Source organism: Aureobasidium pullulans (genome assembly GCF_000721785.1).
Source record: "Aureobasidium pullulans EXF-150 unplaced genomic scaffold scaffold_39, whole genome shotgun sequence".
Classification (NCBI taxonomy): Eukaryota; Fungi; Ascomycota; class Dothideomycetes; order Dothideales; family Saccotheciaceae; genus Aureobasidium; species Aureobasidium pullulans.
Window position 1 is genome coordinate 148329 of NW_021941059.1, and position 22862 is coordinate 171190.

General features: G+C 51.9%; 11 protein-coding genes across 11 annotated transcripts; 7 read left to right on the plus strand and 4 right to left on the minus strand.

Moving 5' to 3' along the window:
• Positions 1-1116: 1116 nt before the first annotated feature.
• Positions 1117-1548, plus strand: M438DRAFT_284709 (uncharacterized protein; the record flags this gene model as incomplete). The annotated part of the gene is made up of 2 exons (XM_029901477.1): positions 1117-1387; positions 1436-1548. The coding sequence occupies 2 exons, from the start codon at positions 1117-1119 to the stop codon at positions 1546-1548; spliced, it is 384 nt and encodes a 127-aa protein (XP_029755130.1).
• Positions 1549-2404: 856 nt separating this feature from the next.
• M438DRAFT_307231 (putative conserved protein with signal peptide) lies at positions 2405-4429 on the minus strand (the record flags this gene model as incomplete). The annotated part of the gene is made up of 1 exon (XM_029902291.1): positions 2405-4429. One exon carries the CDS (start codon positions 4427-4429, stop codon positions 2456-2458), a length of 1974 nt encoding a protein of 657 aa, XP_029755131.1. The 3' UTR covers positions 2405-2455.
• Positions 4430-4457: 28 nt separating this feature from the next.
• On the minus strand, positions 4458-5970 carry M438DRAFT_157008 (Metallo-dependent phosphatase). Its single transcript, XM_029899016.1, has one exon. It carries the CDS (start codon positions 5755-5757, stop codon positions 4768-4770), a length of 990 nt encoding a protein of 329 aa, XP_029755132.1. The 5' UTR covers positions 5758-5970; the 3' UTR covers positions 4458-4767.
• A 727-nt stretch (positions 5971-6697) lies between these two features.
• M438DRAFT_360136 (putative transcriptional elongation protein Spt4) lies at positions 6698-7166 on the plus strand (the record flags this gene model as incomplete). The annotated part of the gene is made up of 3 exons (XM_029907408.1): positions 6698-6973; positions 7028-7080; positions 7136-7166. The coding sequence occupies 3 exons, from the start codon at positions 6698-6700 to the stop codon at positions 7164-7166; spliced, it is 360 nt and encodes a 119-aa protein (XP_029755133.1).
• On the plus strand, positions 7094-8477 carry M438DRAFT_388585 (uncharacterized protein). Its single transcript, XM_029909018.1, has one exon. It carries the CDS (start codon positions 7156-7158, stop codon positions 8140-8142), a length of 987 nt encoding a protein of 328 aa, XP_029755134.1. The 5' UTR covers positions 7094-7155; the 3' UTR covers positions 8143-8477.
• Positions 8478-9203: 726 nt separating this feature from the next.
• On the plus strand, positions 9204-10206 carry M438DRAFT_329164 (epsilon subunit of F1F0-ATP synthase N-terminal domain-containing protein). Its single transcript, XM_029903235.1, has 6 exons — positions 9204-9354; positions 9453-9475; positions 9551-9681; positions 9794-9882; positions 9934-10023; positions 10078-10206. Exons 1-6 carry the CDS (start codon positions 9223-9225, stop codon positions 10108-10110), a joined length of 498 nt encoding a protein of 165 aa, XP_029755135.1. The 5' UTR covers positions 9204-9222; the 3' UTR covers positions 10111-10206.
• A 460-nt stretch (positions 10207-10666) lies between these two features.
• Positions 10667-12255, plus strand: M438DRAFT_369892 (uncharacterized protein; the record flags this gene model as incomplete). Its single annotated transcript, XM_029908138.1, has 1 exon — positions 10667-12255. One exon carries the CDS (start codon positions 10667-10669, stop codon positions 12218-12220), a length of 1554 nt encoding a protein of 517 aa, XP_029755136.1. The 3' UTR covers positions 12221-12255.
• A 543-nt stretch (positions 12256-12798) lies between these two features.
• Positions 12799-15260, minus strand: M438DRAFT_307244 (allantoin). The gene is made up of 4 exons (XM_029902292.1): positions 14658-15260; positions 14352-14607; positions 13533-14299; positions 12799-13476 (listed from the first exon to the last, which is right to left on the minus strand). Exons 1-4 carry the CDS (start codon positions 14854-14856, stop codon positions 12929-12931), a joined length of 1770 nt encoding a protein of 589 aa, XP_029755137.1. The 5' UTR covers positions 14857-15260; the 3' UTR covers positions 12799-12928.
• Positions 15261-15609: 349 nt separating this feature from the next.
• M438DRAFT_350126 (NAD(P)-binding protein) lies at positions 15610-17190 on the plus strand. Its single transcript, XM_029906556.1, has 2 exons — positions 15610-16625; positions 16677-17190. The coding sequence occupies exons 1-2, from the start codon at positions 15732-15734 to the stop codon at positions 16743-16745; spliced, it is 963 nt and encodes a 320-aa protein (XP_029755138.1). The 5' UTR covers positions 15610-15731; the 3' UTR covers positions 16746-17190.
• On the minus strand, positions 16821-19103 carry M438DRAFT_409927 (ClpX, ATPase regulatory subunit). Its single transcript, XM_029910049.1, has 2 exons — positions 18382-19103; positions 16821-18328 (listed from the first exon to the last, which is right to left on the minus strand). The coding sequence occupies exons 1-2, from the start codon at positions 18767-18769 to the stop codon at positions 16923-16925; spliced, it is 1794 nt and encodes a 597-aa protein (XP_029755139.1). The 5' UTR covers positions 18770-19103; the 3' UTR covers positions 16821-16922.
• A 203-nt stretch (positions 19104-19306) lies between these two features.
• On the plus strand, positions 19307-21975 carry M438DRAFT_350128 (putative 1,4-glycogen branching enzyme). Its single transcript, XM_029906557.1, has 6 exons — positions 19307-19534; positions 19589-19713; positions 19771-19870; positions 19923-20035; positions 20091-21752; positions 21804-21975. The coding sequence occupies exons 1-6, from the start codon at positions 19456-19458 to the stop codon at positions 21828-21830; spliced, it is 2106 nt and encodes a 701-aa protein (XP_029755140.1). The 5' UTR covers positions 19307-19455; the 3' UTR covers positions 21831-21975.
• The last annotated feature ends 887 nt before the right edge of the window (positions 21976-22862 follow it).

A 22862-nucleotide genomic window follows, 5' to 3' on the forward strand; every position in this document is an offset into this window, starting at 1 on the left:
GCAGGTGCAGTGCGCATGTCAAATCTGTCCACCATCGCATCCGAGTCCGAACCTTCTAGCCAGTCGATCATACGTGAATTCAGTGACGATATCTTCACATCACCTCCCGTGGTTAACCCGGCTTCTCAATCTGGAAACTGGTATGTGAGACGTCAGACCATTGGTTCGAGCTCGTACTCGTCGATCTTGACCGACAGCAACTACCAGAGTCTGTCGACCGAGAGCTCACGCTGGGAGCTGAACCGGGCAAATTCCGCTGTTCCTGAGCCTTTGTTCTCGAGCAGTCCCCGTGATACGCAGCAGCTTAGCAGTCCGATGATCACCCACCCTAGCTCATCAGGTATTCACGAGCTTCCCGCGGAGAATCCATCAGAGCAGGATGACACTATCGCCGAGCTCCAAACTCATCCATTGCGCACTCAACGATCGGGCCACCTCGGTCGCGGAAGGGCCTTCTCTGAGCCTCGTCCAATTTCTGCGCGGTCCAACCATACCATGGCAACGACCTACAACCCCGACCGCACATCCCAAGGCTCTTCTATCTTTCCTCAGTGGGCCAAATCTTTTTACCGTGGCAAGTTGCATTTCCCCCACGGAAATGAGAGTAGTGTCAGTCTTGCACTCTCGGATGGACAGTTACCTCCTCATAGCTCCGCTTCACAATCCGTGCGCATGATGCCTTGGGCACATCACCGCCGCTGGGAAAGTGCGGGAAACAGCCTGATGAGCCTGCCTCAATCTCAAGCTGGCACACCCTACAGCAACTCTCCCAAATCTTCCCACTTCCTTCCGAGCATCTTCCGTCCTTACCGTCCTCGAGCAAACATCAGTCACAGCCAGTCCACCAGCACAATGTCTGCTACGAGAAGTAGCAGCCTGGCTGAGCTGTACATTGATGAGAGCCAGCTTGACTTCAGCGATGTCGACAGCGCCAGTGCCAGCTCGAGCTCGACTGACAGTATGGCCATCACTCCGGCACTACCTCGTGGTAGACACAACTCCGCGCCAGTCTTCCAACCGCCGCGTCGTCAGCAAACTGTCAACTCTGGACGTGCCATTCCCCGCGACCAAACTTACAGCTCATCCAACTACCCACAATCTCTTTCCGCAAGCCACATGTACACCACCCCTCCTCATCTCGCACCCTCTCGCCGCCTGTCCCACCGCCTCTCCACTTGGCGTGCCCCTAGCTTCGATGAAGCCCTGAACACCCTCATCATCTCCCGCGGCAATCGCCAGATCCTGTTCTTCTGCCTCGGCTTTTTGTGTCCAGTCCTCTGGATGGTCGCCGCTTTCCTGCCCTTGCCCCTCAGGCCCATGGAAGCTAGCATGAACAACCTCGAGGCGTCCATGCAAGACTTTTCCTCTGAGGTCGAGGGTGAGAAGAGTCACTACCCTTCTGGCCTCCAGGTCGAGATGAGAAACTGGGACCAAGAGCGCAGATACCTGAAGGCAAGATGGTGGAGAAACCTCAATCGCATCATGAGTTTTGTGGGCGTGGCCATCATTGGCGCCATCGTTGCCCTTGCTGTTGTTGCTTCAAAATAAGCGTCGTTTGGTCTATTCCCCTGATTACGATTTACGTTTTCCTCTTTTGTCTTTTGTTTTGTCGTCTCTTGCATATACCCCTTTCCGGTTTTTGTACCGAACCCACCTCCATACCAGACCTTTACGAAGGTCTTTTCTCACCAGCGCGGCGCATCAGGCCGGATCTGCATATATCCCTCTAGGATGTACGCTTATTGTATATTCTTTGCACACACAAATATCACCACCCTATCTACCATCATCCTTTCTAGAAGGACCTGGATAATGTATATAGCACACCTCGAATAAATAGAAAAAGTCTTCTCGAAAGACTTGAACTTGACCCATTGAATATCAGCTTGACTACCTTTTCGATGTTTTGTTGTCCATCACTGTCCTAAGAGCACTCAGAGTTTCGACTCAAGAAGCCCCGAGCATGTCATCATATTTCAGCTTGCCCAGCCATTCATCTTAACATGAAACAAGGCCAGGAAAGCACCTCCCATCCTCCACCCACACCATACACACATTCCTTCTAGAAGACACGAAGAAGGAAACATGTTTCACAAAAGACCATCTCGTGACACGGTAAGGCCATTGTCCGTCAGATTCACAAAAGCAACTTTGTTCCGAGGAGATTCGAATATACTTGTTTGGTTCGAACCATGGTGGGAAAAAGACACTGTTCAAGAAGAGAGTGATCCATGGAACGAGAGATGAGGGGTTGAGAGCGTTGTGACATGCTGACGTTGATTGAACCATCATTTCTTTCCGAGTGCCCAGGAATGGCCAGACAACGGGGGAAGATTGATAGATGAAGAAGAGGAAGGAGAAACAAAGGTGTATTTTGGTATCATGAAGAAAGCTAAGAAAGAAAAGAGAAACGCCAATCGCTATGCTAAAGAACCCTCTACCCGAGACCATGCTGTCAAGTCAATATCCACAACGACACTGCAGCAGCAATAGTGACTGCAAAGACTAGCGATGAAGGCCCACTACCAGATGCAGCATTCAAATAATACACCGCACCAAGGTAACTGCAAGTAACTTGTCCATCATCGCTTCTCTCTCCATAGTCCACTTCAAGCCCTCTGCCTGGATCAGGACAGCCGAAGCCCAGAGCAGCGGGACAACTGCGTACGAGACTAAAGCACAAGTCCTCACATGGCTTGACCTCCTTGTACGGACCAGGAGCAATTTTGTCGACGATAATGCTCGGGTTGCGGGAGCTATTGGAAGCAGCCACAGAGCCATAGGTCTGACGGAATGCGTTGCTGTCACTAGGAGCAGAAGTCATGGGTACGTATTGTTGATCCATCTGGTCTTGAAGCTGCATGTACATGTTTGGGTTGGGCATGCTGCCAACAGAGGAGGATGAGTTGATGGGCTTTTGACCCATGTTGCGAGGTTGCAGCCATGGTAGAGGAGAGGAAAAGTCTTCGCAGCGGGGCATAGTGACGGCACAGAGCCATTGCTTGTATGCGTCGGCACAGTCGTCGCAGTTCTTGGCGGGGGAGTATTGTGCTGACAAGGTTGTATTGCAAGGAATCTGGTCAAGTGATTTGGCAAAGTTTTCGTATAGGCCGGCGGCGTACGAATCGTAGACTGCGCTCAGGGATGGTTGATCGGGGTATCTCTCGGGATTGCTGGGTACAGCGTATGCGACATCGTGGCAGAAAGTCAGGTTGAAGACGAGGGCGCAGTTGTTGTCGGCCTTTGTCTGGAAGTTGACAGGCTGCCAGACTTGACCTCCACCACCGACGACACCACTACCAGTCTTTGTCGAGTTGCCTTCCATGGCCAGAACACCAAAGTACGAGGTGCTGCCGTTCAATTCCTGGATGTAGAACTGCTCTTTAGGTTTGTGGCCCAGACCGCGAGTGATCATGCCCGACTGGACGGAGCTCGAAGCGTTGTTAATGCTGGCGTGGGTCATGCCGCAGTAGCTGTTCCTCATACCATCCAGACTCTTATCGATTGTGGGTTGGACAAAGACGGTAAAAGGTGAGGTGAGATTCATCCACTGCTGGTAGACAATGTCGTCTGGATTGGCTTCGGTCAGGTTGTTTGTGACGAGCAGTGCGGCGTGAGTGTCGGTGTCGACGAGGTAGAGAAAAGGAGAATCAGGATGAGCGCCGTGATAGTAATTGTCGATGGAAGCGGCGATCTCGTAGTTCCAAATGCCAGTAAAGTTGTTTGGCATGTCAGGAGCGTGGACTGACATGTAGATGTCGGTTGTCGCATTCATGGAATAGTTGGCGAAACCCTCATTGAGTCTGATAGCCGTCTGTTCTCTGACAGGACCGTTAGGGCCGGGCTCCTTGTTGGACGTTGAATTGGACACATAGAGGGTGAGCTGGGGCGGGATGGTCGTCTGGTTGGTGGAGCCATTCCATTGTGGTTGCAGACAGGTCGTGACGGATATGTAAACGAGTCTGGGGGACGCGGCCTGTCTCTTGTAGATTGTGCCCGAATCGCCAGTGTCACCATCATCGATGCTGCTGGGAAGACCGGGCGTGGCATTCGCGTAGGGAGCCCAGAGCGAGGTATTGCTGAAGTGCCAGATGGTAGTGTTGCCCGCCTCGATGTTAAGCAGCCCAGGCACGTTGCTCCCACCCAAAGTCACCACATCTCCCGTAGCTCTTTTCGTGTATTGTTCGTTTTGCTGAGTCGCGTCTAGTTCTAGATCGTCATCGTCCAGGTCGTCCAGGTCATCTGTCAAGTCGAGCGCATAATCATCCAGCACGACCGCCGCCGGCAGCCTGCTGTTTGTAGTTTCTATCTCGGCGGCATAGGCGAAGTGAGGGTTCCAGAGGAAAAGATAGATACACAGGACCATTACCGATGCCGCCAGCGACACGGTGAATCGACATTGTAACGGCGACAGCTTGGGAAAGTGCATCGTAGCCTGTCCGACTTTCGAGAATGAATCCATCTCGGGGGTAAATGCCCCCTCCGCCGCCGCGACTGCCGCCAAGACTCAGCCATCAATTGTCGTCGTAAGCATGTGAAAGCGTCTGAGATGGGAGCTGAATACGAGTCCTCGTTTACACTCTAACTATTCCTCTTTTACTGTATCAACATGTCCTCGTAATCCTACATCCAATCCCTGCATATCATCCTTGAACAAATCCCTCCCGCCATGACCTTCCCGCTAAATGCTGCATGCCATGACTCTTGCATTATCGACATGCGCCAAACGCCAAAGAGAACTCATCATTTGGTATATCCGTCATCTCTTTACATCATTCCCATCATAGGCGAGCTGGCATATGCCATTGGCTTGATGTCCGGGTGCTTGACTGCATCAAACTTCTGGAACTTGAGCTTATAGTCGTCTTCGATGTTGATGAATGCTCCTTTGTTGCCAGTCGAGTCACAGTAGTTGGGTGCTGAGAAGATGGTGATACACTTGCTGTCGTGTTCTTCCTCGTAGCCCTCCATCCTCACCTCGTGGCTTCGAATGATGGCTTCCAGTCCGTTCTTCTCGCAGAATCGTTTCGTGACATCGGGGCCGAATTGAAGTCCGACACCGCGCTTGCTGGGTCCTCTTCCTGGTGCTGTCTGAGGATCGGTCCACAGCATCTCCATCATCAATCCACTCTGTCCGGGCTGCTTCTGGTTATGTCTGTTGAGCTTTCTCACGTCGTCGAGCGTAATGTTGTCGTCCGAGAAGAGACCGCCGTGAAGAACAAAGTACTTGTCGCCGATCAAAGTGGCCAGGGGCAGTGCGCTGAAAGATTCCGAGAAGAGCTTGAAGGTGCGATCGTTGTACTTGGCCTTGCACTCGCCCTCGAATCCGTACATTCTGTTCATATCGTCCGTCTCGTGGTTGCCACGGTTCAAGAACATGGAAGTGGGGTGGAGCCACTTGTATGCGTACAGCAGGAGAGCGATTTCACATGACCAACTGCCCCTGTCGACAAAGTCTCCGTTGAAGAGGTAGGCGTGGTCGGCCGAAGGGCGACCGTTGATTCTGAAGATCTCCATCAGGTCGAAGTATTGGCCGTGTGTGTCACCGCAAACAGTGATCTTCTTGCCCTGGTCAACATGCGTCTCGACCATGGTGGGTTCGTTGTAGCAAATGTCCTTGACGGCCAGGATGATCTGGTAGACGTATTTGAGGGGAAGCTTCTTGCCTTCCTTGAAACGCTCGATGATGTCGTCAACAAACTCTTGTGTCATCTTGTCTCCCAACTTCACACCGTCGTAGTCTGAGGGAATAGCCATGTTGGCCAGATCCAGGCCCTCGGCGGCTGAGGGAGCGTCGGGAGCCTCGATGGCCTTGAGGAAGGCGTCACGCTTGATGACTTTCTGACAAGCATCGTGCTGAGCGCGGGCGACCTTGTCCGAGGGTTGCTTCTTAACAACAATCTTCCAGTCGTGAATGGCGTCGGCGTGTCTCAGAATAGCGGTATTTGCGACGGCACGGCGGTAATAAGCCTGTTGGGGGGTGTGAGCGGAAGAGCACGTGGGCAGGTTTTAGACAGTGTCTCGTACCTTGACAAAGTCGGGATTCAACTCAATGGCCTTGGTAGCATCTGCGACAGCGTATCCGTATGCCTCGAGACGGATGTGGGCCTTTGATGGTGAGTCAGTAGGGCAGTACTAGCGGGCAGATGGTCGAGTGGAAGCAAACCTGAGCTCTGTTTGTGTAGAAAGAAGGTTCCTTGTCGTACTTCTCAATTGCTTGACTATAGAAGTCGATTGCTTGGGGCCAGGCCTTGTTCTTGAAAGCATCGTTGCCCTTGTTCTTCAGGGCGGTCGCCTCCTCCATGATGAGTATGGTGGGGGTTGATTATATAGGGTAGTTGTGGAGGTTGAACAGGTCGAAGCTGTGACCAAGAATATGGAGCAGACAGAGTTTCAGTAAACAAAGAGCGAACGGAGAAAAGATTCAAGCTCAAGAGTTGGTAGGTTCCAAAGAGTGGACAAAGGTGGAATTTCCAGAAAACAGCACGGACACTGATATGCTGCAGCTCGCCGCCGCCTCGGTCTCGAAAGCTTGGCGGATGGCGGGGTGTCGCGGTAGTTTTAGCCGACACTTGCAGCAACTCTAAGCGTGCTGCTTTCGATCATCCATCGACAAAGACAAGCAACCATCAATCTTCAGTCTCTCTCACACTCAACTCCACCTCCATCGCTGTCGCATACCCTCACATACATCATCATGTCCAACTTCGTGCCGCCCTCGCAACACCGCTCGCTGCGCGCCTGCATGGTCTGCAGCATCGTCCTTCCTGGTTCGCGCTTCCGCCGCGAGGGATGCCCCAACTGTGAAGAGTTCCTCGAGTTGGCCGGCCACGACGACACCATTCAAGAATGCACCAGCCAGGTCTTCGAGGGCTTGATCACTCTTGCCGACCCTAGCTCGAGCTGGGTCGCCAGATGGCAGCGCCTAGACAGCTACGTCGCTGGCGTTTACGCTGTCAAGGTCACTGGCATTGTGAGTACATGGTCTACAATTTCCAGTCAACTTTATACTGACTGTGCTGTACAGCTCCCTGAGGAAGTTATATCGACCGTCGAGGCCGCTGGAGTCAAGTACATTCCGTGAGTACCTCCGTCGACACTCATTTGCTCGAAATCTGATACTAACCCTTTTCAGTCGCGACGGCACAAACATCGATGACATGTAACCAACCACCTTGCATTTTGATTTATACACGAATATACATGAAAAGAGCGACGGCGTTATTGGGGTTGGGAAAATGCTATGACATGGCCGGTACTGCCAGAAAGAAGGATGTGAACTTTCGATACCCAAACGGACGCCCAGTGGAAATACAGAGCGTAATCATTCATCATCATCAAATCGATAACAGTTTGACGATCCATGCTTGCAAAGAGACCTGTGGAGCCCAATGCCATTCAGAAGAATCGCCAGCCAAACTAGGGGCGGACCATTTACCAGCTTACTCTGTTTCCGGAAGGATCTGTTCGCTGACATGTGACGGAGACAATTCCATTTGCACCTTCCACACATGCCACGTCTTCGTTTCACGGCTCTCAAATCCTCCTGTCAGCTCCACTGTCTCTTGGTCGTCAACCTCATTTTTCGTACCTCTTCATCGACCCTCCATCAGCCGACCCTCTTTCAGCCCATGCCTGCGAAACAACCTGTCAAGCCTGTCGAAAAGAAACCTCCACCTGCCAAAAAGTCTGCAAAGGAGCCACCTAAAACGCCGCCACCTGCCACAAAGCCTACAAAACCCGCAAAGGACCCATCCAAGACGCCACCTGCCAAAAAGCCCGCAAAGGATCCCTCCAAGACACAGCCACCTGCTAAGCAGCCAGCAAAGGATCTCTCGAAGACACCGCCGCCTGCAAAAGACACGCCGCCAGCCAAGAATCCATCACCTGCTGCAAAAGACACACCTCCTGCAAAAGACACACCGCCAGTCAAGAACTCAACACCTGTTGCAAAGCCCAAGCCCAAGCCATGGGTACCGTTCAAGAAGCCGGCTCAGCAAGACCCTACCGCAAAGCCCAAACCAGCTCCCAGAGGCCCATTTCGCTCGAGGAGCATACCAACGAAAGCCAAACCACGAGGAGTGTCACCGCCCACTGAAAATCCGAATCCATCGAATCCGTCTCCTGATGACCTGCGACTAGCTTGGAGACTCCTGCCGTTCGCTCCTGCGGCTTCGAGCGCTCTTGCTGGTGCCGACACACCTGCTATCATCGCGACGCTTCTCCTAAGCCTTTTCACAATGAACTTGGGTGGTTATCTTGTTGCGGGCCATGATGTGTATCGTTCGGAGCAGCAGCAGAAGCAGTCCAGTCAACAGGTGTCGTCATCGACGAGTGGAGGCAGCAGCTCATCATCCAGTAGCAGCTCATCTTCCAGTTCGTCATCGAGCAGTAGCTCGTCAAGTAGCAGCAGTAGTAGCAGCAGCAGCAGCAGCAGCAGCAGCAGTAGCAGTAGCTCGTCCAGCGGTTCTTCATAATATGGCCATAGGCATGAATCTTGACTGATTCGATAGCCTAGACACAATAAATCTTACGTCCAAACAACGCGTGTCTCTTAATTATCCATAGGATCGACTTGACTGCCCAGAAAAATCATCGAAGAAAGACTGCACCTAACCTTAATCAAGCCTGCCACCAAACTTTCGATTGGCCAACAATACTGGCACCAGGCTGATATGAAGAATGATAATCTCGACTGTGTGCATGGTGATTTGGGGAGCAAATAATCACGAAAGGAAGGGTCGTGCTACACTACGCTTGAGACAGACACTTCGACTTATCAAACTTGGCTTCTATTCTGGTTTTTGGTGTAATACGTCAAGTAAAGTCTACATCTAGTGACATTTGGAAGTTGGACGAAATGGTGTATTCCACAAGGCAGAACAAGATGTATTTCGTTCATACCAATCAAGAATTCATGGCAGTGTTTCCCATTTGCTAGAGACGGGGTCGGGGGGAAGAGGTTGACGGAATGCAAAGAGACATCACTCAAGGCTATTACTTACTAGGGTGTCGTTTTAAGGCATTATCTCAGAGTCGGTGCTTGTCCCTTACTGAAGCGGTTGATTGATGTTGGAGCTGCTGTTCTGCCAAGAGGAGCGACAAAGTCGGAAGTCGTCGCGGCAAAATCCGAGGATTCAATGCGGGAGTGAGAGACGGCGGACCAACGTCGCAAGCACCAGCTCCTGCAGACATCGCGCAATTGACGAACTCGCCGCTATAATGAACTCCTTCCGTGTCGCCCGCGCCGCTCTGCGCGTCCGCCCTACTGCCTTCGCTGCCCCTCTCGCCCGCAGAGGTTACGCCGACGTCGCCGCCGACAAGATCCAGCTGTCTCTGTCTCTCCCTCACCAAGTACGCCTCGCTCAGTCCACAATCCTCGCCCAATCGGGAACCCGTCAGAAAGAGAATGGAAAACGATGGACCTGTGCTAACGTGTATAATCTCTCCAGGCTATCTACAAGTCCCAGGATGTGTACGAATCCCCACAATTTTCCTTGAAACCGATATCAGCCACGAACAAAGACGACTAACATCTGGGCCCCTACAGCGTTCAGGTCAACATCCCCGCCGAGACTGGTGACATGGGTGTCCTCGCTAGCCACGTTCCCTCCATCGAGCAGCTGAGACCCGGCCTCGTTGAGGTTATTGAGGAGTCCGCTGGCAGCAAGCAGTTCTTCCGTACGTTTTATGCCTCATAATCCAACCAACGCTCGCTACGGAAACAATTCGAAATCAAAGAACTGGAAAGAGTGTGGATGGAAGAAACATGGCTGACATGTGGTATCAACAGTGTCTGGCGGTTTCGCTACCGTCCAGCCCGGCTCCAAGCTCAGCATCAACGCTGTTGAGGGCTACCCTCTCGAGGACTTCAGCGCCGAGGTATGCAAAACAAGAAGAAAGCAGAGAGGACAGGATATTGACAAGTTACAGGCCGTCAGAAACCAGATCGCCGAGGCTCAGAAGATCGCATCTGGCAGTGGCAGCGAGCAGGACATCGCCGAGGCCAAGATCGAGCTTGAGGTGAGCTTCTCCAGAATTCTTTTCGAAACTTGGCCATTTACTAAACAACTACAGGTTTTGGAGAGCCTCCAGGGATTCCTGAAATAAGTGCACTAGCGGTTGTGCTTAGGTCGCGTCTCTAAAATGTATAGTAAATCGTCTGCTTTGCCCAAGGCTTTGTTCAAATCTGGTCCATCGCGCCTTCCTTCTTTATGACTTGTGAGGTTGATTGACTGGGCATTGGCGTCACAGCCGATCATGTATACCCAAGCTTCGTTCTCATCTGCACTCCTCGACCATCATTTAACCATCATTTAACCATTCCTTGACTCACTATACAGCCTGACAGCTTTCTTATTTCATTGTATCTTTCTCACCTAATCAGAATCAATGCTGGCTAATGCCATGCACTCACCCAAAGCTTGGGTGGCAGCACTCGTCCTCAAGTTCAAGCTCCGATCCATGGCTCTGGCCGCCAAACTTAGACGGGCCCCCAAATCAGCCTCCCACTAAACTACCAGTCCAGCGTCGTCCGAACGCTCCGGACGTGGTTGGTTCTATCCGTCAGCCTGGTCGCGTTGCTGATCGGATTCGAGCAATCAACAGCCTTCAACACCTGCCCTCAAATATACCTGCCAAACCCAAAAAGCCTGACCCGTCCTCAATGCCCCAGATCTACCCCCTTCCTGGAGAAGATTTTCGACCTGCTTCTCCCTTCCCTCGAAGAGATTCTGCACAAAGCCCTGTTCGACCACAGACGCCTTTGTCCAAATCACAACCCCTCACGAACCCTCTGGTCCACTGTCCAATGCCCAAACGATACCAGCCTCAGCTATCCGCCAACATTGAGAAAGGAGCAATACCGGACACCTTCGACCAGTCCGTGTGCTATCGACATGGTCGCAAGCTCAAGCCTAGGCAGAGCATGCCAGCAGGCATGGACAAAACTTTCAGCGGTGCGTATGTTCCTACTGGGCCTTCAATCAGACAACAAGTCGATCCTCTGAGCCCTTGGGCTATTGGTAGACGTCTTGCTAAGACCAGTGGAACAACAGTCTCCCCTGATATCTGCCCCGATTGCCTTGCCGAGGAAGACATCATCAAGCGAGAGTCTCGAATCGACGCTCATGCTCCCCAGGCCCCGGCAAACCACCTTACTCGCTCTGCAAGCAGCTCTGTTTTCACCGAGCGTGGAACTCCACCTGAGTCTGATCAGCCGTCTAATGTGCTCGTCGGAACTACCCTCGACAATCAAACAGTCAAAATACCCGGAGCCACCGTCTCCGACTTACCCCCTGACAAGTTCGGTGGCATCGTCGCAACTGATCTCGGTAACATGATAGACGCCATCATCGTCGAGCACAGTGGCAGCCTAGGCAAAGTAATCTCCAACATCCGCAACGGTATGCCAGATAGTGATTGGACCCAAAGGCTTTCGCGCGACCTTGCTAAGGTTTCGGAAGCGGTAGCATCCCTCCCAGAAGATGACATCAATCACACTCCTGCTTTCTCTCGGAACATCAACGGCCGGCGATCAATCATACTCGATGCTTCACCCGACTCTCTTCGCAAGCGAGCAAAGACTATGCCTGAACTTCTCGATCTGATCGACGCTGCAACCGAAGAGTTTGGCTTGACAAGCTCAGACAGCGGCAAGCAAGAGTTCAACATGGACCTTCAACACATGCCGGGTGATTTTCCACACAGTCCGAGTACTTTCCCACCTCAAGCCATAACACCATTCGCTGTCCGTCACTCCGCTCCATCTACCCCCGCAGCTTCCGTGTCACCGTTCCCATCACCTCAGTCACTTGGATCGGCCCCCATACCTGAGCCACCAAGAACAGCATATCAGGCCCGTGGTGTAGAGCCTTCGCTACCGGAGGCAGACGAAGACGAAGCAACTCTGGTAGAGCCTGAGATAATGCTCCAGAGCACTAACGAACCACCGAGCCGTAACCAAGCCACAATCGTTCCTGTCGAGGCACCATCGACCCAGCAGCGGAGTCGAATTCCAAAAGCTACCACGATACCATTGACCAGATCTCTGCATGCATCGTTGGATACACTACGTTCGAGTCCGGCTAGACCGAAGCCCAGCATGGTGGCCAAACAACAGCAACAGCAGCGGACGTTCCAGCAAGGATGGTTGAGGGAGGCAGCAGTCGCCGAACGGTCAGAAAGACGGTCGAGGAGCAGGGGTGCGCACCGTATATAGAGATCGATGTTATGTGATAGGGTCAAGGCTTCCCTCAGAATATATATTCCGCTCCCGCATTTGTACTTGGCTCTGTACTGTGCTACCACCATGGAATCAGTGACCTTTCATTCTCTGGATTCAAACGTCACGAATACGACTCAAAACCCACACACCATCAGGTGCTACTTCTATTATGTTGTAGTATGCTTGAGAAGAAACGTTCAAGCCGTGAGAGTTGGACATTTCGGCCCCTTTTCCATCTCAAAACAACAGGGGCACAGTAACATAATGACTTGAAGCGACATCTCAGCTTCGCAGAGCATGAGTGAAATCACCATCAAAATACACGATGCTTTTCATCTCGAGTGAGCTGTCCATTGAGAGTCGTGTTATTGCGAGCTCTCCTCGGACAGTGCATTGTGTGCGAATAACATCGTGTATTTTGATGTGATGTATTCGAGGAGCTGCGTAGTGATGGAGATGGCCGTCATGTTATTTGTGATCTCGTTATCGCTATCGATGGCTTACTATGTGAGCGTACAATCATCTTCAAATGCACGAGGCGCTTGTCACGCCATAAAGATAGAGAAATTGTTGAGGTTGAGAGGAAATTCGATGAAGCCTCAAAGGGTTCATCCATGTGTGCTTATCATCTATATTGGTTTCTTATCTTCTGTGTTATCATCATCGTTGTTGTTTTGTTGTGTGTTTTTGCCCCGGTCTGTATCAATCGCTGACTCTACGCGAGTCGAAAGCCACTGCCTTCTTCTCGGTCTCGTCCCAAGCGACTTGATCCTCAGATATGCCCTCGGCACTTTCGGGGATGATGGTGCCGTCAAGTGCCATCATGTCTCTTTCGGCCATTTCTTCGAATCTCAAGCCCATTTCTTTGATGATCTTTTGGTTCTTGGTGGGCCAGACGGTGCAGATTGCCCAGTAGAGGACGAAACTGGTGGTGAAACTCAACAGCCAGCCAATGTGGCCCATGTTGAGTGCTGTAGTGCTGACATTGGCGCCGAGGGAGCCGACGAAACCAGGGAATGGGAGGGCGATACCGCAGAGGTAGGCGATGACGGCTTGGACGTTCCAGCCCTTCATGTAGTAGTAGTGGGGGTTCTCCTTGCCGCCGTTGTAGCAGTGGGCGATGAAGAGGTTACCGCGGGTGAGCAAGAAGTATTCGCAGACCATGATGGCGACGACGGAGGCCATGAAGAGACCATAACCGGCCAAGAAAGTTGTGAATACACCAGCAGATGCCAAAATCTTCCAGGGTACTGTGAGGATTGTCAGCGGATATTCGCGTACAATAGTCTAGATGATTGTCGCTTACCGATAGCAAAGCCCAAGCAGGTAACCAAGAACTGTCCACGAGGAATGGTGATGTAACGAGGGAACAACATGCTCGAGTCTGAACCGAAGGGGATCATGTTGGCAGCAACGTTGGTACCCAAAAGACTGACAGCCCAGCATCCTGCACAGAGGAAGATGGCAAAGCGCACATCACTTCTCCAATATCTGTCCATGATCGCGTCAAGGAGATCCCACTGGTTCCAGAGCGAGAGACCCCATGCGTTGTTGATGGCAGCAGTGGACAAGATACCCAGACTGGCAGACAGAGTCACAGCGATAGGGTTGGTGATCAGCTGCGACCACATGGCACCAGATCTCGTCTTGGACCATCTGGCGATATCGGGCTGGTTGGTGATGAGAGTGGCAGTGTTTCCAAGACCTGCGTTGACTGCATTCATGAAGAACCAGCCCCATTTGCCAGATGCGCTGACTCCGGAGGCTTCTGAAAGCTTCTCGGTACCCAACGAAGCTCCGGTGTTGGCCATACAGAAGATGAACAAACCCCATACGGCTGGGATCATGAGTATGGTCTTGACGTTGAAGAAGGTACGCAGCTGGTACGGACGCATCAATGCCAGGGGGAAGTGTGCCAGCCAGAAAAGGAAGAAGGCGAGCATGCCTGCAGAGGTGATACCTTGGGATGCTGGAATTCGGTTCGGGATGTCCGTGAAGTTGTGTCCAAATACAGCGCGTAGCATGTTGGCGACCAGCGAGGCACCCGAGAAGGCTTGCACACCGAACCAGACGCTATCACATCTTGGTCAGACACCCGTACTCTGCATGCCCAAAGGAAACTTACACCGCCAGGATTGCTCTAGCACCCACGAAGTAGTATGATCCCCACATGCCAAAGACACTTCTTGCGACAATGGGGTATCCGACGTGGTAGACCGAGGCGCAGCGGGAGTTGAACAGCATGGCGATCGAACTGATGAACTGCGAGATGAAGATGGCGAGAATGGCCTGCCAGTAGTTGAGACCAATACCGATCAGACTCGAGCCCAGTGTCCAATTGCCGAAGGACAATGCGAAATAGAAGATGACATAGTTGTACCCTACGCCTTGATTAGACCTCCGTATGTTAGAGTGCCCAAGGGGTACTTACACCGCCAGGTACGTCTTTCTGGGGGTGTCGGGTCGAGGTCCTCGTTCGACCATGTCTGGCCTGAATCTCCATTCGAATGGCGATCGAGTGCAGTGTCCGGCACGCGAACCCAAGCCTTGAAGTTGTCCCAGCTCTTGAAGGCCATAGTGGCATTGTTCTTCTTCTCCATGGCCGTGGCCTTTGCGGTTTGGAAAGTCATGGCTGCTGGTCGCTGATAAGTTGTCCAGGAAGTGGGAGCAGCAGGTGCAGGGTAAGGCGCAAGCCGTCCGTTTATCTGTACGGCGTACCTTATCTGATAGCGACAGAGATAGCGACGACGAGATAGAGAGGAAGGAGAGAGAAAAATTGATCCACCAAAGAAACGTAGACAGGGCACGGCGGGCTTAGACGGGTTTAACCTTCAATTTAAATGGTGATAAGGTACGTGTACGTTTTACTTTTACCGCCGTCGATGGTTCAGTGTCATGGTAGATGCTTTTTCTCCAACCGTGCTGCACACATGTGCGTTCTGCGTGAGGAGAAAGCTCCATCCTCGGTTGACCTCCTACCTAAAGCAGTTGGCGCTTTCCTGTCGCGTGCCTTCCTGCCTCAAAAAGAGGCACGATAGCCAGCCGGATGCAACATCAAGAACGACTGAATGGGATGTCCAATCGAAGCCAAGATGTTGGTCTTTCTTTGCATGCACACTTCGAGGTCTGGACTCTCCGATTTCGCTTCCAGAAGACGAGGGCACAGGCGGCTCCTTTGCGGCCCATAATTTCATGTGCTGTGGCCCTGTGGGGTTTTGCCTGGAGCGAGGACTCGGCGTCTGGGGGATCGATCCTGAGATCGCTGTTATCTCTACGTGCGTAGCAGCACGAACTGAACTGCCGTGCAGTTGCATAGATATCCCAATGCGATGCGCCATGAAGGATCACTTTACCGTCTCGCTTCTTAACACAATCTATTACCTGATAACCTGTGCCTGTCGTTGTTAGCTTTCTTTCCAAGGTTCTCGGCAGCTTGGCTGTGCTTATCGAGATACCTTTATGTGTACCGGCCAGGGTTGGTCTGCTAACATGCAGCGGTGCCGACATGCTCCGGCGAGGGTCCAGGACGTCGGGATCGGCGAGAGATCTGCCGAACAGCTCTGCTACAAGACCGAGGTGTTCGAGCTCGCAAAGAATCAAGCAACCAAATTCACAATACACAACCATGCCTAAGACGATTTTGATTACTGGCACAAACCCCGGCGGTATTGGAAATTCGCTTGCCCGCGAGTTCCACGCCAAAGGTCTCCGCGTCTTCGCGACTGCCAGAAACACCGACAGCATTACCGACCTTGCCGAAATAGGAATCGAAACGCTGTCACTCGAAGTCACTGACCCGGAAAGCATCAAGGCTTTGAAAGAGGAGGTTGCATCGCGTACAAGTGGAAAGCTCGACTACCTCGTAAACAATGCTGGTCGCAACTACACTGTGCCAGCCACCGACATTGACTTTGAGCAAGTCCAACTGACGTACGAGGTCAATGTCTTTGGAGTTATGCGCATGTGCCAGGCATTCACACCGCTGTTGATCGAGGCCAAGGGTACCATCGTGCAGATTGGCAGCTTGGCTGGTGTGATGCCTTATGTCTTTGGCAGCGTTTACAACTCGACAAAGGCTGCTCTGCACTCATACAGCAACACGCTCAGAGTTGAGTTGGAGCCCTTCGATGTCAAGGTCGTTACTGTCGTGACTGGTGGTGTCAAGAGCAGGATCGCAAGAAACGACTGGCAGCTGCCCAGAGACTCAATCTACCTCCCCATCGAGGCTGAATATCTGAGACGCACAAAGCACTCGCAAGAAGTTGGTATGCCTAACGAGAAGTATGCAAAGTCTGTCGTGAGTCAGGTACTCGGTGGTCGTCACAAGAGACAGTTCTGGGAAGGTTCATTTTCGCACATCGTCTGGTTCTTGACCACTTTCATGCCAGCCAGAATCTTTGTAAGTGATTTGACGTTGACTTTCTAGACGTTAACTGATTGTTTCCGCTAGGATTACCTTTTCTGGCGCAACTTTTGTATGTGGAAGCTCAGAGAGGCTCACACCAAGAAGCTTGCATGAACAACAGCCGAAGAAGAAATGGCTGCGCAGGAACACAAAAACATGAGGTGCTGGTCAAATTGTGCATAAGAAAGCAGACGGTGATGTTGTGATATACCCAGGGAATTGAGTTTGTTTCGTTGCAATCGTTGATGTTTCTCAAATACATAATGCTATGCATGCCAGATGCAAATGCGCTCATACAAATCCAGCAGCAGTAGTCTTCTGACGATATTCCTCAAAGGTCGTAGCGTGACCACCTCGGCTGTTCGCTCTCGCTCTGCGTTCGAAGTCACTTTCCATAGGTTCTTCGCCGCGTTTGCGGTCTTCCCATTCTTCTTCCTCTCTGGCAATCAGAGCATTGAACCTCGTCTTGCCGTCCCGAGTGAAATAGAGAGCTGGAGAATTCTTCTTGGCTACAGCTTCAGTCAAAGCGATGTGCTTGATGTCTGAGCCAGGCGTTTCGAACATGCTGTCCCCGAGCAGCCTCTCCAAGACCGTGCGAAGGCCCCTGGCACCTGTTCCCATGGAGAAGGCAGTTTCAGCAATGGCATACAAGGCCGCAGATGTGATTCGCAGCTCTATTGACGAGAGTTGGAAGAGCTGTTCGTATTGCTTCAACAACGAGTTTCGCGGCTCTGTCAATACCTTGACTAGGGCGTCTACATCCAACGCAGAGAGGGCGCAAGATATGGGAATACGGCCGACCAACTCAGGTATCATGCCGAATTTCTGTAGATCCTGTGGCTCGACCAAGTCTAAAACGTTGTATGTGGCTTTCTTCTTTTTCGAAGAGGGGTCGTATGAGTCTTCTTCGGAGGCTGGTGGCATGTAGTATGGGAGGTGCTTGCGGATCAGCTCGTCGTCATCCGTGATGGTTGTTTCCTGCGCTCCGCCGTCTTGAGGAGCACTTGAGCGCACGTTCGCGCCGAAGCCAATGCCTCCCTTCGCTACGCGGTCGAGGATAGTCTTGTGTAGGCCACTGAACGCACCGGTGCATATGAACAGGATGTTGCTTGTGTTGACATTAAAGGTTTCGCTCTTGCCAGGTGGTTGACCCATGCCACCAGCCATACCGCCACTACTCAGTGGACTATTCGTAGGGGAGCCGGTAGGGTATTGGTTGTTGTTGCGTCCAGGGGTATTTCCGCGTTCCTGTTTGGCCTGTATCTGAAGGGTAGTGCCCTCGATTATCTTTAGCAGGGCTTGTTGGACTCCTTCTCCTCCGACATCCTTGCCGTGCGATACTTTGGCCGTAGCAATCTTGTCTATCTCGTCGAGACATATTATGCCGTGTTCTGCCTTTTCAACGTCGTAGTTTGCAGCGGCCAACAGGCGTTGTACACACACGTCGGCATCCTCACCAATGTAGCCAGACTGAGTGAAAGGAGTACAATCAGACATGCTAAATGGCACGTCGAGCACTCGCGCCAGTGTCTTCGCCATAAGCGTCTTGCCGACTCCTGAAGGACCGAGCAACATGATGTTTGATTTTTCGATGGTCAAGGGAGAGGTATCGTCTAGAGGGGAGGATCGCGGTGGAGGCGGAGATGGAGATGGAGGAACCCAAGCATGTATCGTCGCATGGTGACCCGGATATTCATCTGTCGGCAGTGATAAGCAGGTGACTATGCTGGTGTGGCAAGCAGCAACCTACCTTCTACAGGGTGCCTTGACCTTCTAGCCTGGCGCTCGAGTGCCTCCTGGGCTTCCTCATCTTGACGTTGCAGCTCTTGTATCCGCTGATAATGGTTGTAAACAGAAACGCTGAGCACCTTCTTTGCTCTTTCCTGGCCGACTACAAACTGGTCCAAGTGGTTCTTGAGCGATCGCGGGGTGATCTTTGGGGCGCCTATGTTAGAAGCTTTCCGCAAAGGGCCCTCGGTCTCGCCGGGCTCGTAGTAGCCTGTGAAGCCATGACCTGACAGGCTGGAACTAAAGTCGGAGCTGCTCGAGAAGGTGACAGCAGTTGAATGCAAGCTCCTTGTCCTGAGAAGTGCTCCCCGAACTTGACTGGGGCTACACCGGCTCGATACGACGAGCATCGTAGTGTAGGACGCTCGGAGAGAGATGGAACAGAAAGGCCTACCTGGACGCTTCCGTTCAACACTTCACGTCAACGGCAGCTACAATACAATCGATGTCGGATGCTTGACTCGAGTGGATCACTCGGCCATTCACTTCCCCGCAAAGGAGATAACGGACAAGGTCGAAGATGGATGTGGCTTGGGCCAAGCGTTTTGATAGGTCAATCGGATGCCTCCGACAGAGTGCAAAAGTCGCCGCTGTGACGACTGTTTCTCCACCACATGTTGCACAAACGTTTGTCTCAGCAGCTCAAGAGCAGCTCAAGAACTTGTTGCTGAGGCATTCGGCGCTGTTGAAGCGCCAGATGCAAGAGTGGTGCATCTGAGCCCCAGCAACTTCACGTTGGTCATGCAAAGTTAAATGTTGGGCAAGCCGTTCGACCAACACTCCACCCTCCGCAGTGAGAATCGGCCCGAAAGCGGCTAGACAGGTTCATGCGGGATAGCATCATAATCCGGAGGGGCCTCTGGAGAAAGTGGTGAGCTGAGTGGAGGATTCGAGCTCGGTGGTCCATCACTCTATTGCATCAAAACCCTGCTTGCTGCCAACACCTTCCCTCTCTTTTGCTCCTTCCCCGTAATTCTCTCTTGTTTGCTCAAGATATTTCTCAATCCATTGTCTCTTACACAGTGAGGAACAAGCTATGGATCCTGTCAACCAATCGTCCGACAACTCTATCTCGGGCCACCCAGCCGCCGACGATATCCCCAATGATGGCACTGGTATGTCGCCGTGACTCCTTTGGGAAGGGAACAACTGACGCTGACGCTGTGCAGGCGTCGTCAAGCTCGACCCTTGGTTGTCGCCCTTCAAGGATGCCCTGAAGAGCAGATACAGCAAGGCCCAGGACTGGATGAAGACAATTAACGAGAAGGAAGGAGGTCTTGAAAAGTTCAGTCGCGTAAGACTCAAGTTTTCGCATTCCGCCTGACCTTTGGTACTGACGATCAATGACCAGGGTTACGAGATTCTGGGCTTCAACGTCAAGCCCAATGGCGACATTGTCTACCGCGAATGGGCTCAGAGTGCTCTGAGAGCCTACCTCATTGGAGACTTCAGTGAGTCTTAACAATACGATCAGCATTAGACCACGGACTTACAAGCTGCCAGACAACTGGAACCGCGACTCGCATGAGATGAAGAAGAACGAGTTCGGTGTCTTCGAGATCACTTTGCCTGCACAGAACGGCCAACCCGCCATCCCTCACGACTCAAAGATCAAGGTTGGAGAAGAGAAGCCTTTCAATTGAACACAGACTGACAGACCGGCTCACACAGGTCTCCTTCGTCGTCCCCAACGATCACGCCAGACAAGAGCGCATTCCTGCATGGATTACCAGAGTCACCCAGGACCTGAACGTCTCTCCCGTCTACGATGCGCGCTTCTGGAACCCTCCTAAGAACGAGCGTTACACTTTCAAGCACCCCAAGCCCCCGAAGCCAAAGAGTGCTCGTATCTACGAAGCCCACGTTGGTATCTCGTCGCCCGACCCCAAGGTCGCTACCTACAAAGAGTTCACACAAAACACATTGCCTAGAATCCATCATTTGGGCTACAACGTCATCCAGCTCATGGCGATTATGGAGCACGCATACTACGCCAGTTTCGGCTACCAGATCAACAGCTTCTTCGCCGCAAGCAGTCGCTACGGTCTGCCTGATGAGCTGAAGGAGCTCATCGACACTGCCCACAGCATGGGCATCACCGTCCTCTTGGATGTTGTTCACAGTCACGCTTCGAAGAATGTGCTTGACGGCTTGAACATGTTCGACGGCAGTGACCACCTCTACTTCCACGAGGGCGCAAAGGGCAGACACGAGCTCTGGGACAGCAGACTCTTCAACTACGGCCACCACGAGGTTCTGCGATTCCTGCTGAGTAACCTCCGCTTCTGGATGGAGGAGTACAACTTTGACGGTTTCCGTTTCGACGGTGTTACCAGCATGCTCTACACTCACCACGGTATTGGAACGGGTTTCTCTGGAGGTTACCACGAGTACTTCGGCCCTGGTGTTGACGAGGACGGTGTCGTCTACCTCATGCTCGCCAACGAGCTGCTGCACTCGCTCTACCCCGACTCCATCACTATCGCCGAAGATGTTTCAGGTATGCCTGCTCTCTGCGTGGCTCTCTCCCTGGGCGGAATAGGATTCGACTACAGACTTGCCATGGCCATTCCTGACTTGTACATCAAGTGGCTGAAGGAGAAGGAGGATATTGATTGGGATATGGGCAACCTCGCCTTTACCCTCACAAACAGAAGACACGGCGAGAAGACTATCGCATATGCTGAGTCTCACGATCAGGCTTTAGTCGGTGACAAGACTCTTCTCTTCTGGCTCTGTGATGCCGAGATGTACACAAACATGTCTACTCTGAGCCAATTCACCCCCGTCATTGAGCGCGGTATGGCTTTGCACAAGATGATCCGTCTGATCACACACGGTCTTGGAGGTGAGGGATACCTCAACTTCGAAGGAAACGAGTTTGGACACCCCGAATGGCTTGACTTCCCGCGTGAGGGCAACGGCAACAGCTTCCACTACGCTCGCCGCCAGTTCAACCTTGTCGATGACAAGGTCCTCCGCTACCACTTCCTGAACGACTTTGACAGCAAGATGCAATGGACCGAGGAGAAGTATGGCTGGTTGCACTCTGACCAAGCTTACGTCTCCCTCAAGAATGAGAGCGACAAGGTCATTGTCTTCGAGCGTGCCGGTCTTCTCTGGATCTTCAACTTCCACCCTACGAACAGCTTCACGGACTACCGTGTTGGTGTTGAGCAGGGAGGTACTTACCGCATTGTCTTGAACACCGACAGCCCATCTTTCGGCGGTCTGGGTCGCGTTGACGAGAGCACCCGCTTCTTCACCACCGATTTCGCCTGGAACGACAGAAAGAACTTCCTCCAAGTCTACCTCCCCACAAGAACAGCGATCGTAAGTGGACGAATATGTCTACCGCGATTATAAGATGCTAACTAGATACAGGTTCTTGCCCTCGAATCCACCTTGTAATGAAGCGTCTGATTTGTTTGCTTTTCTATGATATCTAACCTGCGGGAACGATGAGACGAGGAAACGACTCCAAGTATAGATTGTATCTTATTTCCAAAAACAGCTTGATCCAAATACCTAACGAAATCGTCGCCCTTGGTTTCTCCTAACTGGCTAATATTTCATCCAGGGTGTGATTAAAAGTTTGGATTCGAGTGACTAACACGCAGCTGTCAGTCGTGCCTTCTGGACGTCGCTGCTGCTGTATTTGTGTTCGAGCTCAATTTTATTTATACTGTGCCTTGTTTAGCAATGCTCTGAAGCGCGTCATTAGAGATCCTCTCTTCTAGCTACCATCACACGGAGCAGGTCTGCCTGGCAACTCCAACCATCCAACATGTCAATGTTCCACAACTTTTACTCGCCCAGTCCTTTGGGATCACTGGATCAACGAACCATGCGATAAAGTCCACTCGACCCAAATCCAGGCCATCAACCACAAAGCAGCAACAACCCTGCTTTTCATCTTCTCCTCTCCTTCCCTTTCCACAGTGGACCGTTGCAAACAGATTGTTCATGAGTAACGCTCGAGCCACCCTCATCAAATCCGCCGCTTTAGCTCATCTGGGAGAGCGCCAGACTGAAGTCAACTTCTGTCCTTCTTCGCATCGCGCAAGAGTATTCTGGAGGCACTGTGTTCGATCCACAGAAGCGGCATTGATCTCTTCTTTTGTCTTTTAAATGGAGTGGACGATGAATTTTTTGTGCTTCATCTTATCTCATTAATCAGAAGCTCGAACGAGACTTGGCAGAGCGGGAACTACTTCGTAGCGTCGTATTTTACACCTGTAAATTCTACAGGCCAATTAGAGCTTCGCTTTAGCGCAAGGTGTAAGAACTCGTTCGAGCGTCTAAGGACTTAATGTCACGATTTTAGTAGAAGGCCTTTAGAAATTCGACCCTCTATTTCCTACATTCTAACACTACGCTCTCGCACCACATTTTTACTAATTTATAAATCGATTTCCCGAAACTTCTTAACCTATAGATTCT

Bases quoted from the DNA above. Each gene is read 5' to 3' on its own strand.
- M438DRAFT_157008 (XM_029899016.1), bottom strand. From the start codon at position 5,757: ATGGCTATTCCCTCAGACTACGACGGTGTGAAGTTGGGAGACAAGATG.
- M438DRAFT_388585 (XM_029909018.1), top strand. From the start codon at position 7,156: ATGACATGTAACCAACCACCTTGCATTTTGATTTATACACGAATATAC.
- M438DRAFT_329164 (XM_029903235.1), top strand. From the start codon at position 9,223: ATGAACTCCTTCCGTGTCGCCCGCGCCGCTCTGCGCGTCCGCCCTACT. The intron at 9,476-9,550 runs GTACGAATCCCC...GGGCCCCTACAG, and splicing joins ATCTACAAGTCCCAGGATGT to CGTTCAGGTCAACATCCCCG. The intron at 10,024-10,077 runs GTGAGCTTCTCC...AAACAACTACAG, and splicing joins AGGCCAAGATCGAGCTTGAG to GTTTTGGAGAGCCTCCAGGG.
- M438DRAFT_307244 (XM_029902292.1), bottom strand. From the start codon at position 14,856: ATGACTTTCCAAACCGCAAAGGCCACGGCCATGGAGAAGAAGAACAAT. The intron at 14,300-14,351 runs GTAAGTTTCCTT...AAGATGTGATAG, and splicing joins GCTAGAGCAATCCTGGCGGT to CGTCTGGTTCGGTGTGCAAG. The intron at 13,477-13,532 runs GTAAGCGACAAT...CAATCCTCACAG, and splicing joins CTGCTTGGGCTTTGCTATCG to TACCCTGGAAGATTTTGGCA.
- M438DRAFT_350126 (XM_029906556.1), top strand. From the start codon at position 15,732: ATGCTCCGGCGAGGGTCCAGGACGTCGGGATCGGCGAGAGATCTGCCG. The intron at 16,626-16,676 runs GTAAGTGATTTG...TGTTTCCGCTAG, and splicing joins TCATGCCAGCCAGAATCTTT to GATTACCTTTTCTGGCGCAA.
- M438DRAFT_409927 (XM_029910049.1), bottom strand. From the start codon at position 18,769: ATGCTCGTCGTATCGAGCCGGTGTAGCCCCAGTCAAGTTCGGGGAGCA. The intron at 18,329-18,381 runs GTAGGTTGCTGC...CACTGCCGACAG, and splicing joins GTCAAGGCACCCTGTAGAAG to ATGAATATCCGGGTCACCAT.
- M438DRAFT_350128 (XM_029906557.1), top strand. From the start codon at position 19,456: ATGGATCCTGTCAACCAATCGTCCGACAACTCTATCTCGGGCCACCCA. The intron at 19,871-19,922 runs GTGAGTCTTAAC...ACAAGCTGCCAG, and splicing joins CTACCTCATTGGAGACTTCA to ACAACTGGAACCGCGACTCG. The intron at 21,753-21,803 runs GTAAGTGGACGA...AACTAGATACAG, and splicing joins TCCCCACAAGAACAGCGATC to GTTCTTGCCCTCGAATCCAC.